Below are 15750 nucleotides of genomic sequence, written 5' to 3' on the forward strand. Positions count from 1 at the left end.
AGACAATGGGTAATTAACTTCAGAATCTTTCTCACCAGATTCTAAAAACAGTAGTAAGTACTACTACTAGGTCTATCACAAACTTAAGGACATCACTTGAGCCCTCTAGTGACAGAAAAGATAGTCCCCAAAGGCATTCCAGCCATGCTCCCTTGCCCATCTGCCAAGCCAATCCCACAGAGTCAGACCAAGGATAGAACTAACCAATATCCCATTCAAAGGAAAGGCACTTAGAACCACCCTAGTCTCTCCAATTTTATTACAGGACGTGTGGGTATCGGAGGGAAGGGGCAGACAGGTAACAGGCAGGAGCTGGGGGCCCTCCCCCACCATGAGCTTCAAGGCCCAGTGTGGGGTGCGGGTGGGGTTCAGGAGAAGACTTGAGATGAAGATCAGAAAGCCAAGGCAATCAGTGCCTTACATAAAACAAAGACTGTGCAATGTGGAGTGGGCCCTCCTGTACCAGGACGAGAGGAAGAGCCTGCTGGGTGGCGAGGCTGAGTCTCTGCTGACACTGGGTGGCTCATGGGATTGGTTACTGCCGCCCAGGCCTGGAAGCCCCGAGACAGACTCGGGTGCCCTCCCTCCCTGTAAGGGGCATGGAAGCACTGCCTCCCAGGATGCAACTTGGTTGAGCTGGCTGGCTCACGCCTCCTTTGCTCTGGAGATCAGAGGGGAGTGAGACATTTCGGTCTGAAAGGCTTTCTTTTTCACCTCAGTGGAAATGGGCAGGGGAGAGCGGTGAGGGGCAGTGCAAAACAAAACACTCCAAAATTGAGACAGGCTGAATCTCAGCTCCACCACTCAGTGACCTTGGGCACGTCACTTCACTTCCTTGAGACTCAGTTTCATCTGCAAAATGGGAACAATTACTATCTGCCTCACAGGTTTGTTGTGAGGATTAAATGAGAAAATACAAGTAATGTTAACAGAGTGCCCCAGACAGAGAAGGCTCAGTATGGATACTTCAGTGGCAGACAGAACTCAGCGGATGGGAGGCCTGGGAGCGTGTCTGAGGAAATGTCTGCCTTCCTCTTCCAGGTTTAAGAGTGAGCCCCTGTGGGGGCGGGCGTTGGGGAGCAGGTGTGGCTCCAAGGCTTTAATGAAAAAGCCCAAGGATCTCTCATGGTCCTGAGTGGCGGACAAGGATAGGGTTGGGGGTACACTGACCTTTTTTAAAAAGCTGGAAGAAAAGGAAGAGAGGACTATTTCTTCCTGTAGGTGCAGCTGCAAAGACATCAAGCTGGACCCATCTAGGATTTCAGATCCAGCCATCATGGGGCTGCTGCTGGGGGAAGACACCACCCCTTCTTTCTCCTCAGCGTTGGGGTTATCAAAAATACCTACAAACTGTGAGAAGCTTCACATAAAGACACTTTTCTGCATATATAAAAAAGACTGGCTGTGGTCAGTGGCTTGGGACGTAGACCAAGACCTTAAGAGAGGCCAAGGAGGGTCAATGGCCACTCGGTGGTGGGCTAGCTGGTCTGGGCTGCCCTGACAGCTGGGGCAGCGCCAGCTCTGGGGGAGGCTGTGTTCTTTGGCTGAGGTACACTTCTGTGGAGCTGGGGTCTGTCATCCTACTGTGACCCTTGCTGGGGTAGGTGGTTGGGGGTGCCTTGGCCCTGGGCCTCAGGAACCCCTCAGTGGACTCCCTTGCTAAGAGCAGAAGTCTCCTTCACAGTGAACCTCTCCAGGCAGCTGCCCCCCAGCAAGTCCCAAAATTGGTGCTGGGTGTCCTATCATTAGGTTGGATTGAGTGGTCTGGGAAGCCAAGGTCCGAGGTACAGTGAATTCTCCTTCTGAAGGAGGGCTTTGCCCTGAGCCTCCAAAAGGCTGTCTCCAGCTGAAACTCACCCCACTGGGGGACACCAGGCGGCGGGGGGGGGCAGCCAGGAAGGAGGCTCCAAACAAGAGTGCTTCCCTGGCAACCCCTCCTTAACCCCCAGTCCAGGGTTTCTTGATGTTTCTTTTGGGAGGGGGTGAATGTAAGGAGAGAGGGGTGGCCCAGTCTTCCTAGCACCACTCCTTCCTGATCTTCACCTCACAAGGACCTGGACTATGTGCCTGAGTGGGTGAGGTCCAGGGAGATGACCCGAGGCCCCATTTTTGGTATCCTGAACAGCTTCTGGAACCATGTGGGTAGTAAAGGGCTAATGGTGGCAGCTGGAGCCAGAGGTTCATCCAGCCAGTCAGCCCAGACACCCCCGTCTACCCCCCATTGACCTCAGGCCCCACGGGCAGCCTGGGAGCGGCAGGGGTGGGAGTGTGAGGACCACCGGCTCTGGGCCTGAGGGGCCTGTCCTCAGCGCTGGAGGCCCTTCCTTCAGCTCCCCCTACTCCAGCCGGGCCTCTCACGGCCTGAGGGTACACTAGGGCTGCAGGAGGGGCAGGCCACGCCGAAGGCCCTCCTTCAGGAACTGCATATACGTGGCCGTGGACGGGTCTTCAAAGGTGGATGAGAAGCTGAAGACGTTGTTCTCAATATCCTCGGGCTTCATGGAGGTGATATCCAAGAAGTAGTTGGCGTTGATGTGGTGGACCTGGGAGAGGGGCCAGGTGAGGAGAGTGAGTGGGGCCCCCACTGCTCCCGGTCTGCTCATGCCCTCTTGGGAGAAGGGGCCACTCCCAGGCCCCGACCGTCCTCACTCCGAGGCAGACGGCAGACAGGCAGAGCAGAACCGAACCCGGGGCCCGGCCGTTTCCCCGTCTCCCGCCTCTGGGCACACAGGGCCCTCTGCCTGCGGAGGTCTCCCACACTCATCTACTGGCCAGAACCTAACGCCTCTCCGCCTTCCCCTCGCCCCCACCCCCCACGGCCCCTCTTCTCCTCTGTTCCTGTGACCCTTGAACTCCACACTCCCTTCTGCCAAAATGCCCACCCACTCTGTGTGCCTGCTTCCCTGCTTCCTCTCGCCCTGGTTACTCAGCTCCTTAAGGGCAGGTGCCCATACACGAGCCAAGAAACAAATGGACAAGCAGGAGGGCGCAGTCCCCAGGCCAAGTTTTGTCCACTGGGCTCTGGGATGCCAGGGCCTGCCAGGGCCGGGCCCACCGTGCTGAGCGCCAGTGCGCCAGTGGCCCTCTTCCCAGCCAGCCTCAGCTCTTGCTCCCCGACTTCCTCCTCCACGTGAGAGCCTGGGGAAGCTAACGACCCTCCCACGGTCTTCAGTCCCACACTAAACCATCCCTCGGGACTCAAAGGGCAAGGGGCAGGAGATTCTGAGGCTCACATGCAGGCTGCACTTAACTGTGTAACTTTCACCAAGTCTCTGGACCTTTTTGAGCCTCAGTTTCCTTGTTTGTAAAATGAGCACTTGTCATTGTCCCTCTCCCAAAGACGTGTGAGACCCCCGTGAGAGGCTGTGTGTGAGTACTTATAGGGGCCCCCGGGGAGAGAGAGGATCTTGCAGCTTGGCTCGGCCTGGGGCCCCCTGGTCCTCTCTGCTTGTCACGAGGCCCGGCCCCTCCTTCCGCCTTCCCTCCCACAGCTGGCCACAATGGTCCAGGGTGAGCTTTCCCTTCCAGGCCACATTCCTGTCCATTCCCCAAAGTGCTGTGGAGGTCCCCCTTCTCGTGGGAGTGTCCCTACCCCTGCACGAGGCAGGCAGGGTGGGTGTGACAATTCCTATTTTATAGAGGGGGACCAGTGAGGTTCAGACTGACTGGGAGAGCGGCAGGAAGTGGCGGAGCCAGCCCCAAAGGCTGATGAGGTCTCTGAGTGTGCGCCCCTTGCTTGCTGCTTCCTCTGCCCCGAGCTGCCTGGCCCAACTGGGGGAAGGCGTGGGGGGCTGCCTACCACAGTGCCGTTGGGCAGACAAATCATCATCTCCACGGGGAAGCTGTACTTCTCCAGGTGCAGGTCAGCTAGCTTCTTGTGGGACGGGTTCTCCTGGTCGTTCTGTGGGGACACGTGTCCCGATGCCTCAGCCACCGGCCCCGTCCCCGGGGCTCCCACGGGGCTGTTCCCACCCACCTGCCACTCACCTGCAGGTCTTCCAGCTCCCTCACCAGGGACCAGGTGCTGATGAAGCTCTCATTGAGGAGGGCGATGATGGGCGAACTTTCCAGGACAGTCTCCCGGAGAGTCCGCCCCGAACCTGTTCAGGAAACAGCAAGGCCGGAAGGGTGAGGCACCCCCACATGTCTTGCTGGGTTCTCTATCAGCAATAAACCTTCTGGGCTGTAGAGCCGTCTGTGCACCCCAGTAAGAACAGATTCAAAGAGCGTGCCACAGAGTAGGTGCTGAGTAGAGGATCGCTGTAATTCCAGTCAGTGACATTGTGGCGTCCTGGGCTGAGAGGGGGTGGGGGTGGGGCGGGGGGAGGAGGGGGACACACAGACAGACGACAACCTCGGCCCAGGGACCTGCAGATAGTGCCAGCTTCTTTTTTTTTTTTTTTAATATTTATTTATTTGAGAGAGCGAGAATGAGAGAGAGAGAGTACATGAGAGGGGGGAGGGTCAGAGGGAGAATAGTGCCAGCTTCTTAAATCCACTAAACTCTAGAGCCCAGGGCCTTTGCACAGATTATTCTACCTAAAACACTTTTCCTCCTGCCACTTGATAAACTTCTCCTCCTCCTCCAAAGTCTCAGCTTACAATCCCTATCTCTGAGAAGGCTCCCCTGAGCCCCGGTTACAGTCTTGTGCCGCCCTGCACCATGCCCTGTGTGCCGCTCACCACGCTTGTCTTCATTCGACACGCGCCTTCTACACACACTGCGCTCCCCGAGCACGGGGACCACTTCTGACCAGACTCCCCGCACCCAGCCTACAGGCTTGGTGCAGGCGGTGCCTGGGGTGTTTGTGGATTGACTGGAATGAGGGCAGGGGCACGCTCTTACCCATCTTTGTTCCCGCTGGCAGACACCCTAAATCTCTGTGTCCGGTAGGTCTTGGGTGAATCTTCCGAATACGTGAACGCACGGCCAGCCTCTGGCACTACTTTCTCTCTTACTTGTGTGCAACCCTTCACGGAGCACAGACACACACCCATTTTCACAACTCTGCGGGGTAAGTGTGTTCCCCCTCTTTCACTGTCGAGAAAACTAAGGCTCAAGGAGGGGAAGTCACGTGGCCAAGGTCTCCACGCTGAAAATGGTTGAGCTGGGCTCTTCCTAATGTGAACACCAGCTTCTTCCGAGCTCAGTGCAGAACTCCCCCGGGCTCTTACTCCACATCCCTGCCCTGTGTAGTCCCCAAGCCCCGCCCCCTATGCCCCAACAGGACAGTCCTGTTGGTCTCAGAGCCTCCTGCACCCCACAAGGTGTGACTTGTCCCCCCATTCTCTCAGCCTGGCGGGGTCTCCCTCACCTCAGCAGGACTGGTCATCCAGGGCCCCCCACAGCAGAATTGAGTGCACCAGCTTGTTCTTGGCCTTGGCGTGGTCGAAGGCCTCGATGAATGGCAGATAGGTGACCTGGGGCCAAGGGGTGACACAGAGAAGCTACTGTGTGCGGCTAGGGTCCTACTCAGGAGGTGTGGACAATGTGTGTGTATGTGTGTGTTTGTACTGTGAGTGTGTAACTGTGCGTGCATGCATATGCATGTGTGTGTGTCTGAGAGAGAGAGAAAGGGTATTGCTGGGCCAGGGGATGCCTCCTGCCAAGTTCTGAATGGCAAAAGAGAGGCCCCACTGGTACGGGCAGGGCCGGGCAGGGAGGTGGCCTCAGCAGCAAGCCCTGTACCCAGCCTGGAATCAAGTGCCACCCCCGCCCCGCCCCGCACTGTTCCCCCAGCCCTGGCCGCACAGACCTCGCCCCTGGCCCTCACTCCCGTCTAGCCCCACCTTCTTGAAGGGGTACATGGCCACCTCCAGGCGCCGGGCGGCCTCCTCCCAGCTCAGCTCCTGCTGCCACTTGATCTCCTCAAACACAAACTGGAGGGGCTCCCCTGAGGGTGGGCGGCTGTCGATCATGTTGCCATCCTCATCCAGGATCATGGAGGGGACCGATGGGCCCAGGGCCTCCAGCTCCATCTGGGCCAGAGATTAGGAGGGGATGACATCAGTGAGGGTGTCTCAGAGATGGGCAAGACTCCTTGAGAGACCCTTAAAGATCCCCCGACTCAATGTAGAGGTGAAGGAACTGAGGCCCCGGGAAGGACAGGGCTTGGTCAGGGCTGGGGTGAGTCTGGGACAGAGCCAGGGTCCATCCAGGGCTCCTTCTACCACGTGAAGCTGTCTGAGGACCAATGGCAACTGTTAGGTTTTCTGTGCAAGATCAGGTGGTTTCCCAGAATCCTGCTTTGGGGACAGCTGGTCTCAGCCCACCAGAAGCTCTGGCCTTCACCCGGACTGCCTGCGGCACCCAGCCCTGCAGACCTGGGTCGGGACCCCTTGTGTGCTCACCTGGGGGATGTAGCCAATGTCCACCTCCATGTTGCTGCTCTCACCGGCCCCGTACAGCCATTCCATGTCCACGTTCAGAGACCTGGCGACAGGGAGAGGGGGCCAGGGCAGAACACCCCCGTCACCAAGGCCCATGTCAATCTTTCTCTCTCTGAGAGCACACAAGCCTCCCCATTTTACAGATGAGAACACCGGGGCTTGACAAGGTGACCCCGAGGTCTTAGGGCCACTGGGATTCTGCCCGCGGAGCCTGGGCCCTCTTCTGTCCCTGGGCCGCCTCTTTGGGAGGTGCTGCAACCACACCACGCTCGACTGGCCCAGCCCCTTCCAGTTCACAAAGGGCTTTCCCATCCATGTCTCACATGCTGCCCATGGCTCTTTGAGGCAGAAAGATCATCAGTGCCTCCCTCAGGACACGGAGAAGGGCAGTCGTGAAAACCCAGCACCCGCCTCCCTGAGTTGCCAGCCCCCCCTCCCGCCCTCCGCTGGAAGTGTGGCCCCACCACAGGTCACCTGCAGATCGGCCACATGAGGGAGCCCCAGGACCGACAACTAACCTCCACAGGCAGGATTGGGGGGGGGGCGCCTGAGGAGCTGGGCAGCCCCTGGGCCTGGTTCCAAGACACAGGCTCAGGAGCAGCCAGTCTTGGGGCTGGTCATTTGCCCCTGCCCTGTTTCACCCAACCCAGGACCTCCACCTCCAACCCTGGGGTGGAGGCAAACGTGCTCTGGGCTGAGCCTGTGCATTTGGCGGCGGGGGGGGGGGGGGGGGGGTGCGTGCTTGCTGAGGGGAGGGAGAAGAAACCACTCCTGCTCCTGGGTAGTGGTTTCTCTTCCCAGGCTCTCCCAGCCATCCCTTCACGCATGCCCAGGAGCCATGCCCCCCCCACCCCCAGCTGATGAGGAAACAGGTCCAGAGACAGCCAGGGCTTTGCCCTGGGCCATGCAGCCCACTGGTGCCACAGTGGAGACTTAACTATGGGGCTCCCAGCTCCCAGCCAAGGTCTTATCCCTGTCCTGGGTCACTCAGACCCACTAAGCAGCCACTTGCTATCAGGGAGGAATCTGGAAAGACTTGAAGTCAGGCCTTCTGGTCCCATGCTCCCCTGACAAGAGGATGACCCTGAGCAGGCTGGGCAGGCAGGCAGGCGGCCGGCATGGAGTCCTCCCGAAAGGCCCCTTCCCTCCACACCCTCCCCTCCCCCGGGCCTGTGGTAGCAACTGCAGGCAGTGGAGGGCCTGCCCCCAGGACTACATGGGCTGCTCCCATGGCCCGGCTAAACCCTCCTCACCCCCGCCCCCTGCCCCACCCAGCTCTTCCATGTCTCTTCCTCTGGGCAGGCTTCCTGGACTCGGATCAGCCAGGTCCCTGCCCAGCTGCCAGCACTAGGGTGCCATGTGCAGGCTGTGGTCACGGGTCTGTGAGAGGTCTGTCAGCAGAATGAGGGTGTTAGGCTCCAGCTTTGGGGAAGGTTTGCTGCAGTGGGTCCCAGGCACAGTGTTGGTGGTCCAGGCCAACTGGGACATGGTTGCCAGATGATGGAATGACCCACCTCCGCTCACCTCAAGCTGCCTGCTCCTGGGTCAGCTCCAGGCCCCTTCCAAGAGAAGTGGCTCTGGGGAGCGAAGGAGGGAGAGAGACGGAAGGGGCCTCTGGGCCCCTGTACCCGAGCTCCTGGAGCTGGGGGGTGGAGTGGGGCCAACTATAACGGGGTGCAGGGCTGGGCTGGGGCCAAGGCTCCCACCTGTGGTTGGGCACGAAGAGCCGGAAGTCTCGGATGTGAGTGGCGTCTTTGGAGAGGATGATGTGGCCGGTGAACTGGCCAGGTGAGAACCAGAAGGGGAAGTCAGGCGGCTCGCTGAGCTGGAACTCGGCGTGGATCCTGGGGGAGCGGGGAAGCAGCCTGGCTGGGAGCAGCCCCCTGCTGAGCCACGGCCCACCCTGCTGCTTTTGTGTCAAAGCTGGGGAGCCCTTGGCCAGACTCTCATGGGGAGGACAGGGCTGGGCAGGGCACGAAGGAGAACGTGTGGGGCAGGGAGAGGACACGAGGCTCTCCAGGCGCGGCCCATCCTCAGGGCCGGGCCTGGCCTGACCAGCCTTCCTCTGAGCCCTCACAGCCTCTGCAGGGTGTGTTTGAGCTGGTGTCATAGCTCCTACGCGCCCCCTTCTGGGTGGATAACCGTCAGCCACCAGCCTCATGCTAAGCATGCCCCATACTTTCCCCGCGCTCCCAGGAGGAAGTCACCCCCCCCCCCACCCCACAGATGAGGAAACTGAGGCCCAGAGAGCCAACACTGCTTGCCCAAGACCAGAGGGTGGTACGTGGTGGCACTGGGGGCTTCCGGGCAGGCCCTGCCCTCGCGGTGCCGGGCCCTTCCATGCTTCCCGGGGGTCCCCGGCCCAGCTGAGAGGCCAGGGAGGGTGTCTGAGGACTACACACCGGAACATCACAGTGTAGTAGAAATCGCTGATGGCCGTCAGGCAGGCGACGGCCCCCTGAGGGGCAAAGCGGGTCTTCACGAAGGGCCGAGGGTGGAACATGCTCAGGAGCCGGTGGATGATGACCTGGGGGGAAGGCAGTGAAGACCCGTGCTGGCCTGTTGGGTCCTGATCCCCGAGGTGAGCGTCTGTTCTGGGCCTGCAGGCCGGGGGCGCGGGAGGGGGTTGGGGGTCCGGGTGCGGAGCAGACGCAGAAGGGGCCATGCCTGGGCTGGGGCTGGGGCTCACTATGGGGCCCTCACCTCTTTGCCCTTGGGTGGTGGTGGGTAGAAGCGGTTGTTGGACAGATAGCCGGTGAAGACGCTCAGCTCACTGGGGATGATCCACCAGGGCTCGCCCAGCTCCACCCGGCCCCGAGGAGGAAGGAAGGGCCGGAAGTGGCGGGCAGCGAACACCGCACTTGGCGAGGCTGCCGTCGTCCAGTTGCGGAGGCCGGACAGGGCGAGGCGGGAGACCTGGGGCGGGGGGAGAGCCGGAGCTCTAGGGCGCCGAGAACCACGACGTGGGCGTTCCACGCAGGCCCAGAGGTCTCCCTTGAGCCCTGAGCCGGCCCACAAGCCAAGGGAGTGGCAGGACCCAGGGTGTGCTTTGTCCTGGGGACAGCCAGAGGCCTGGCAGGCACTATGTTGCCAGAGCTGAGGCTCACCTCACCTCCCCGGCCCCCAGCAGCACCCTGCTGGCCCGCTCAGGGGCAGCCCAGGCCAGAGCTGGCAGGGCCAGTTAGGGCTGGCGCGGGGCCGGGTGCAGGGGGGAGCTCTGTGCAGGGGTTCTGCCGGCCTCTTCGCCAAGCCCAGGCCTCACAGACACATGGTCCTGCCTCCCTCCTCTGCACCAGCTGGCAATCCTGAGAGCCACCACCTGCCACCCCCTTCACCAGCCTTGCCTTCTCCCTGACCTTCTCTCCAAGTCTCCCCCTGGGGCTAACGTCCCACGGAGGGGGCCGAGGCTTTGGAGAGAAGTCTGAGGAGAAAGGTGGTAACCACCTTTTGGGGGAAATCTCGGGGGTAAAGAGCAGGATGCGACCACAGAGAAGGGGAAGGAAGGTCACCCCCAGAGAGCGCCCCCTTCTAGAGTCGCCTGTACCACGCTGGCCAGGCCCCTGGCATGCCCGGCGTCCCTCAGCTGTTTCCCCGTCAGTAAGGCCCCATCTCTGTCAGGAGAGCTGACACGCGGGACAGAACGAGGGTCAGACTGTGCGGGCCTGTCTGTCTGCACGTCTGGAGCACAGAGGCAGGACCCGGGGCATGTCCTGGGGTAAAAGCTGCCCCTTGGGCAGCCCCTCCCTGCCCCTCTGCGCCACAGGCAGGAGTCCCACGAGGCATCCACCACTGGGACAGCACGTGCCTGGCCCCTTCGGGGGGCGCTCCGCCACCAGGGAGCTGCCAGGTCTTCGCCGGCATCAGGCTCCCTCTCCCTTCCCAGCCTCCACGGTGGTAGGGGGGCCAGGCTCACTGGGAGGAGAGAGGTTCTTGGAGCTACCCCCCAGGGAGACCGAGCAGGCAGTTCTCTAAGCAGGGCTGGATGTGCTGCGCCAGGTGGAGCCGCCTGCCCGCGGGGTCCTGCCCACCCCCGCAGGGGAGCTGCCCGCGAAGGGGGGCCGCGCTCTGTGGGGCGCTGCCCCTGACCCATCTTCCCACCAAGTGCAGCTGCGCCCTGGCACCCCACCAGCTCCCGCCCTGTTCTCACTGCTCTACGGGGGACTCATCTATTCGGACAACTTCAGCCACCAACTATCCCTGCCAACCTTCCCTCCCCAGGTCTTCTGTGGGAGGCCAAACCTGTGTTTCCAACCTCACTTACTGGACTGTCTCCCTGGACATCCGCAGGCGCCTCGACTTCAATGTGTCCAGACTGACCTCATTCGCTCCCCACCAGACCCATTCCCTCCCCTGGTCCCCGTGGGGCAAATGGCCCACCAAGAACGGGGCTTTCCGTCTCCTGTTTCTCCCCAGCCTGCCGAGCATCTGACGAGGGAACCCTCCCATTTCAAAATCTGCTATGGTAATTCACTGCTGCAGAATGAAGGCCAAAGTCAGGCGACCGAGGCCCTCTGCAGTCTGGCGACTTCTCTTCCAGCCCCACTGGCCGGGATGCCCCTGCCTGTGTCCCACGTGCCCTGGGTCCAGCCACACCAGCTCTCTGTCTGCAGGTGGCTGGCCCAGCACTTCCTGCCTTCAGACCTTTGTTCATGCTGCAGTGGCCTTTCAGGGGAGACAGGCTGAGTCTCTGTGGGCTGGGCAAAGAGGAAAAGTTGCTCCTGGCAGAGGGAACAGCATCCAAGAAGGCTCACAGCGGGAAGAAAGCCTGGACATCTGGAGTGGCTGGAACAGAGCAAGCTGAGGGGGAAGGGCGGGGAAGGCAGGCAGGGTGTGGGGATGCCTCGGGGCCAGGATGGGCTTGCGACCTTGGCCCACGGGCCTCAGGGCGGGGCAGGGCTGCTCAGGACAGCATTTGTCAGGCACCCCTCCCCCCCATGGCCCCCTGCCCGGGCTGAACCTCAGGTCTGGTTCATCAGAGTGCAGCAGAGCACCAGTCAGGTGCCAGGGGCCTGAGGAAGCGCAGAGGCATGAGTCGCAGGCCTTGCCCTCAAGAAACTCACAGCGTGGGGGCGGGGGGAGACCAACTTGCAGAAAGTAATGAGCTGCCTCCTCTGCCCGGGTCCTTCCATCCTTCCATTTCCCCCCCAACCCCCCGCCACTGGCTCAGGCCCCTCCTCCTGCAGTCTCTGTCTGACGGCACTGCCTCTAGGAAGCCAGTCCAGATCCCGTCTGGATTAGGAGCTCATGCTTACCCCTCCTGCACCACACTGTGTCCTAAACAACGGGGTTGGCATCGCACCCACTTCTGGACCCCCCAGGGCCTGGCACATTGGGGGCACAGGGGGCAGCTAATAAAGGAAGGAAGAAAAGACGGAAAGCGAAACAGAGCACAGACCTATTCTCGGGGGTAAGTGTGTGCAGACAATCCTGTATCTGTGGTCCTACCTGGGGGCAGACTCCACTGCCCCCCACTCAAACTCACCCCCAGGAACCCGTCTTTGCTCTTGGTCATGGACTCCGGGCGCAGAGGCTGGAATCGGGCTTCTATGGTGAGCGTCTCCTCACTGGGGTCAAGGGCCAGTTCCGCCTCCTCGTAGACGCCCGCAGGAGCGGACCCTAGGAGACACACAGTTGCTGGAGAGCGGCCTGCCCTCTGGCTGCAGGGCCTCTCTTCTTTGCGGATGTCTGTCCACCCCCTTCTCCCCCCACACAGGAAGGTGATTTAAGGGGGCCAGGCTTAGAGCTGGAGTAATAATAGTTAACAATTCCCAAAGTAACAACCAGTAAGTATCTCATTTTAGTTTCACAGCAGTCTGGAGAGGCCGATAATAACATTATTACCAATTCCACTTTACACATGAAAAAGTGGAAGCTCAGAGAGGAGGTGAAGTCACTTCTCGAAGGTCACACAGCTAGGTCGTGGGGGAGTCAGGATTCAAACCCAGGCCTGTTTTACTCTAAACCCACAATCAACCATGACCCTCTTCTGAGGGCACTATGATCTCAGAGACTCCGTTTCCTTAAAGGCTCAGGAACCAGATGACCCGCGTTCAAATCCCCCGCCTCACCAGCTGTGTGATTTGGCCAGTGGCTTGTTAGGAGGATTGGACGAGAGAATCCACGTGGTGTTAGCACCCGGTTTGGTACAGAGTGAACCCGTAATAAACTTTAGCTGTATTACTACTACCAGAGGATTCAGGGTCGGGGAGCCACAGAGCGAGGGCTCAAACCGAATTCTCCTGACTCCACCCTGTGCTCTTTCCACCCGGCCGGGCTGGCTGGTTGTCCGGCTTCCCTTTGTTCTGTGAACTGAGTCTGAGATGAGCTTGGTGCTGGGCCCACCAAAGGCAGCCTCTGGGCAGGCAGCTGCCTCTCCCAGTGGCTGGGGTCCCAGCACCGGAGAAGCCACTGCCTGGGGCATGCAGAAGAGAACACGGGCTGGGCCTCATCAGCCTGTCTCCAGGCTGAGGTCAGTTCCATTTCCTGGACCATTGGGGGCAAATCACTCAGCCCCTCTGGTTTTCCTACATGGGCAATCGAGGCCATGCTGCCCTGCATGTCCCTGTCCTGGGGGCCTCTTGAAATGAACGCTTGTCAGAGAGCCACTGAGGAGAACGAATGAAAGCGAGAAACAGGACCGTCTTTGACACCATCTTTGGTATCATTAAGCTCTGAGATAGATTGCAATGTCCTCCAGAATGCCAGTTTGGAAGAGAGGAGACTCGCTTCTCCCCGATTTTCTGGATGGTCCTGTTTCCTCATCTGTCTAAGGAGGGGCTGGAGTGGCAGTGGCTGAACTTGATTTTGATTTCTCAGGTCTTTTCCTGCCTGAGGTATGCCCAGTTTGAGACCTTTCAAGTGTGGAGGGAGTCATGATGAAGACTGAGGGAGAAATGCAGCCTATTTCAAAAAGGGTGACTGACGGAAGGGAGCGCCCTAGACACCTCTCAGGGGTAAGGCAGTGGCATTGCTCGCCATGGTGCTGTCCTCGGGCAGGTTCATGGGACAGAGATGATGCTTGGCATCTGCTGGCGAATTGACTGACAGGCCAACTGGAAGCACTGGGAGCAATTCCTAAACAGGAATCATCAGAATCATTTGGGATGCCTTTCGAAACTGCGTATGTCCAGAATCCTCCTCAAACCTACTGAGTCAGAATCCTCAGGGGCTAGAATCAGGAAGCTGCCCTTTTAATCAGCATCAGCTTCTGACGTAAAGCCCTGTTCTGAAGAATCACAGTTATTTCTGCATTTGTAAGCCGATGTAGCAAAACTTTCCAAAGAGCAATCTGGAAACCTCAGAGAAAGGGAACAGCTGGAATGTGCAAGTCTATTCGTCTGCCTTGCTTTTTCAAGTATTTTACTCTTATCACAGATCATTAATACCACTGTCCAGCACGTTATGGCCTTTTAGTTTCTTTCATAAAAAGTTTTATTGCCTGACTTCTAAGTAACTCATTAGGGACAATTCGTAAAACTTTTAAGGTATAAGGAAAATTAAACACACTCATAACGGAACCAACTAGACAGACGGCTTCTGGTTCCTGCATAGATTTGATGTTTTGGGCTTTGTTTTATTTTATGTTTTCTTTTCCCAAAATTTGGTCCAGTTTTGCACTCCTAGCAGCCTAGGTGTTAAGGGAGGAGAAAAAGATTTATGTGTAAAAAATTACAAGTGTCCTCGAGCCCAGCAAGCTTGTCCAACGTGTCATTATGAGGGAACTCACTCTCTCTGTCCATGAAAAAGGACAAGGAGGTGGCTGGGTGGATGCTCTGAGGAGTGTTTGCAGAATAAGAGGTCAAGGCCAATCCACATGAGGCTGAGCTGTTTACCAGCCCATCTGCCTTCACCGCAGAACTGAATGCCACTGAGAGACACGGACCCACATCTGCTCCAGCAAATTCACATTTTTCATCTGACCCTCCTTCTCTGGCAGGGACTGCGGTCACCAGACCAGCAAGTGGCCGACCTACTCGACCCCGCCTGCGACACGGAAGGCCCGTCACTGGCCCCTGGCGCTCACGCACCCAAGGGCAGCTGATGTCTCTCTTCCTTGCCTTTCCCAGCTATTGACCTCCTTACACCCAGCTATTTGGATAACTAGATCCCGAGTTCAAGAGGTGTCACAAGATGTTGGAGAGAAATGGACACAGAGGTTGGGGTGCTGGTGAGACCGTGAGAGAAGCATTTAATAATTCATTAGAATATTTCAGCACCTCACCTTTATTAAAAAAAAAAAAGGTCACTGATTACAAGTAGGTAAAAATGGACCCCCAGGACAGACTAGGAATCCGACAGCACCTGAGCAGAGTTTAATCGCTAGTAACTGGTAAGAGCGCCTGTCCACGGAAAGCTACTGTATACTGGTCACTCTGCAGACATTCTCGCTAATCCTCAAACCTGGGAACCGGTGTGGGACCTGGAGCCAGATGGCCCCCGTTCTAATCCTGGCTCTGCACCTCCCTGGGCCTCATCTCCCTCTCCAGGCGGCCCTCCTGCTAGGAGCAGGCTCAGAGGTCAAGAAGCTGAGGGCCATGACGCACGTGCCCCCTCCCCAGGCCCCAGGCTCTCCTGGTACCTGTCAGCTTCTCAGCAATGGGCTTGAACTCCTCGGGGCTGAGGTACATATCCCGGTCTGTGTCCAAGGAGGAAAAGAGAAAGAGGCCTTCTGTCCCCAGGGCCTTCAGCGCGGACTCCTGCTTGGGAGGAAGGGGCTCCACTGAGCACCATTTGGGTAGCCAGCTGGGGGTCCTAAACAGGCAGAGGGGGCAGCTCCCAGCACCATCTTCCTGAGTTCTCACAACACTTCCCAGTCCACCCACCCAAATGTCCCCTCGGTACCATCCCGGAGCCCCGGTCCCCACACGGTCCCTGCTGGGCCCTGCTCCTTCATCCACTACCCACTAAGCCCGAGGCCGCCCTAGTCTCCTACCCGGTCCCGTCCCCATGTCACATTCTTTCACCAGTGTCCTCTCCTGTCCCCCCAGCACTGTCCCAGCACTCTCCGGGGCCACCACCAGACTCTCCCGGGTCCCGGCTTCACTCCCACTGTCCAAGCCACCGGTCTGTCCCAGGCCCTGCCCCACACTGGGCCAGTGTTCTGGCCTCCCAGCACAGTCCTCCCAAGTCTGCTCGACCCGCCACACCCCCACCCTTTCCCCCTCCTTTCATGCCACCCTCCGCGGCCCACCGGTCCCGACCTTCCATCGCGCCCCTACCCCCCACCCCGTGCCTCCCCATCCCCTCCCCCCTCCCTCCGAGCCCGGCGCCCGCCCGCTCCGGGGGCCGCCTCCCCCCCCCCCGCCGAGCCCCCTCCCCACCTCCTCCCGGCCCCCCTCCCCCGCCGCACGCCGCCCGGGG

The 15750-nt window shown here is 59.3% G+C and overlaps 1 protein-coding gene across 4 annotated transcripts in view; it reads right to left on the minus strand.

Annotated features, from left to right (window-relative positions):
* Nucleotides 1–242: 242 nt before the first annotated feature.
* The window catches only part of LOC112811541 (mannosyl-oligosaccharide 1,2-alpha-mannosidase IC), a 170439-nt gene continuing 154931 nt past the window's right edge, over nt 243–15750 (minus strand). For 3 of the 4 annotated variants that reach the window (XM_073903160.1, XM_073903158.1, XM_073903161.1), the window contains 11 exons: nt 14969–15089; nt 11873–12006; nt 9094–9306; nt 8793–8917; nt 8097–8234; nt 6352–6433; nt 5791–5979; nt 5316–5421; nt 3988–4100; nt 3800–3901; nt 243–2543 (listed from right to left, as the gene is read on the minus strand). In XM_073903160.1, the coding sequence (XP_073759261.1) occupies nt 2373–2543; nt 3800–3901; nt 3988–4100; nt 5316–5421; nt 5791–5979; nt 6352–6433; nt 8097–8234; nt 8793–8917; nt 9094–9306; nt 11873–12006; nt 14969–15089 (1494 nt within the window). In that variant the 3' untranslated portion in view covers nt 243–2372. The remainder of the gene's footprint in view (nt 2544–3799; nt 3902–3987; nt 4101–5315; nt 5422–5790; nt 5980–6351; nt 6434–8096; nt 8235–8792; nt 8918–9093; nt 9307–11872; nt 12007–14968; nt 15090–15750) is intronic. The other variant, XM_073903159.1, reaches the window with a different exon arrangement.

Source organism: Callorhinus ursinus, unplaced genomic scaffold, assembly GCF_003265705.2.
Source record: "Callorhinus ursinus isolate GAN/ISIS: 27379988/994484 unplaced genomic scaffold, GSC_fseal_2.0 scaffold18, whole genome shotgun sequence".
Lineage (NCBI taxonomy): Eukaryota > Metazoa > Chordata > Mammalia > Carnivora > Otariidae > Callorhinus > Callorhinus ursinus.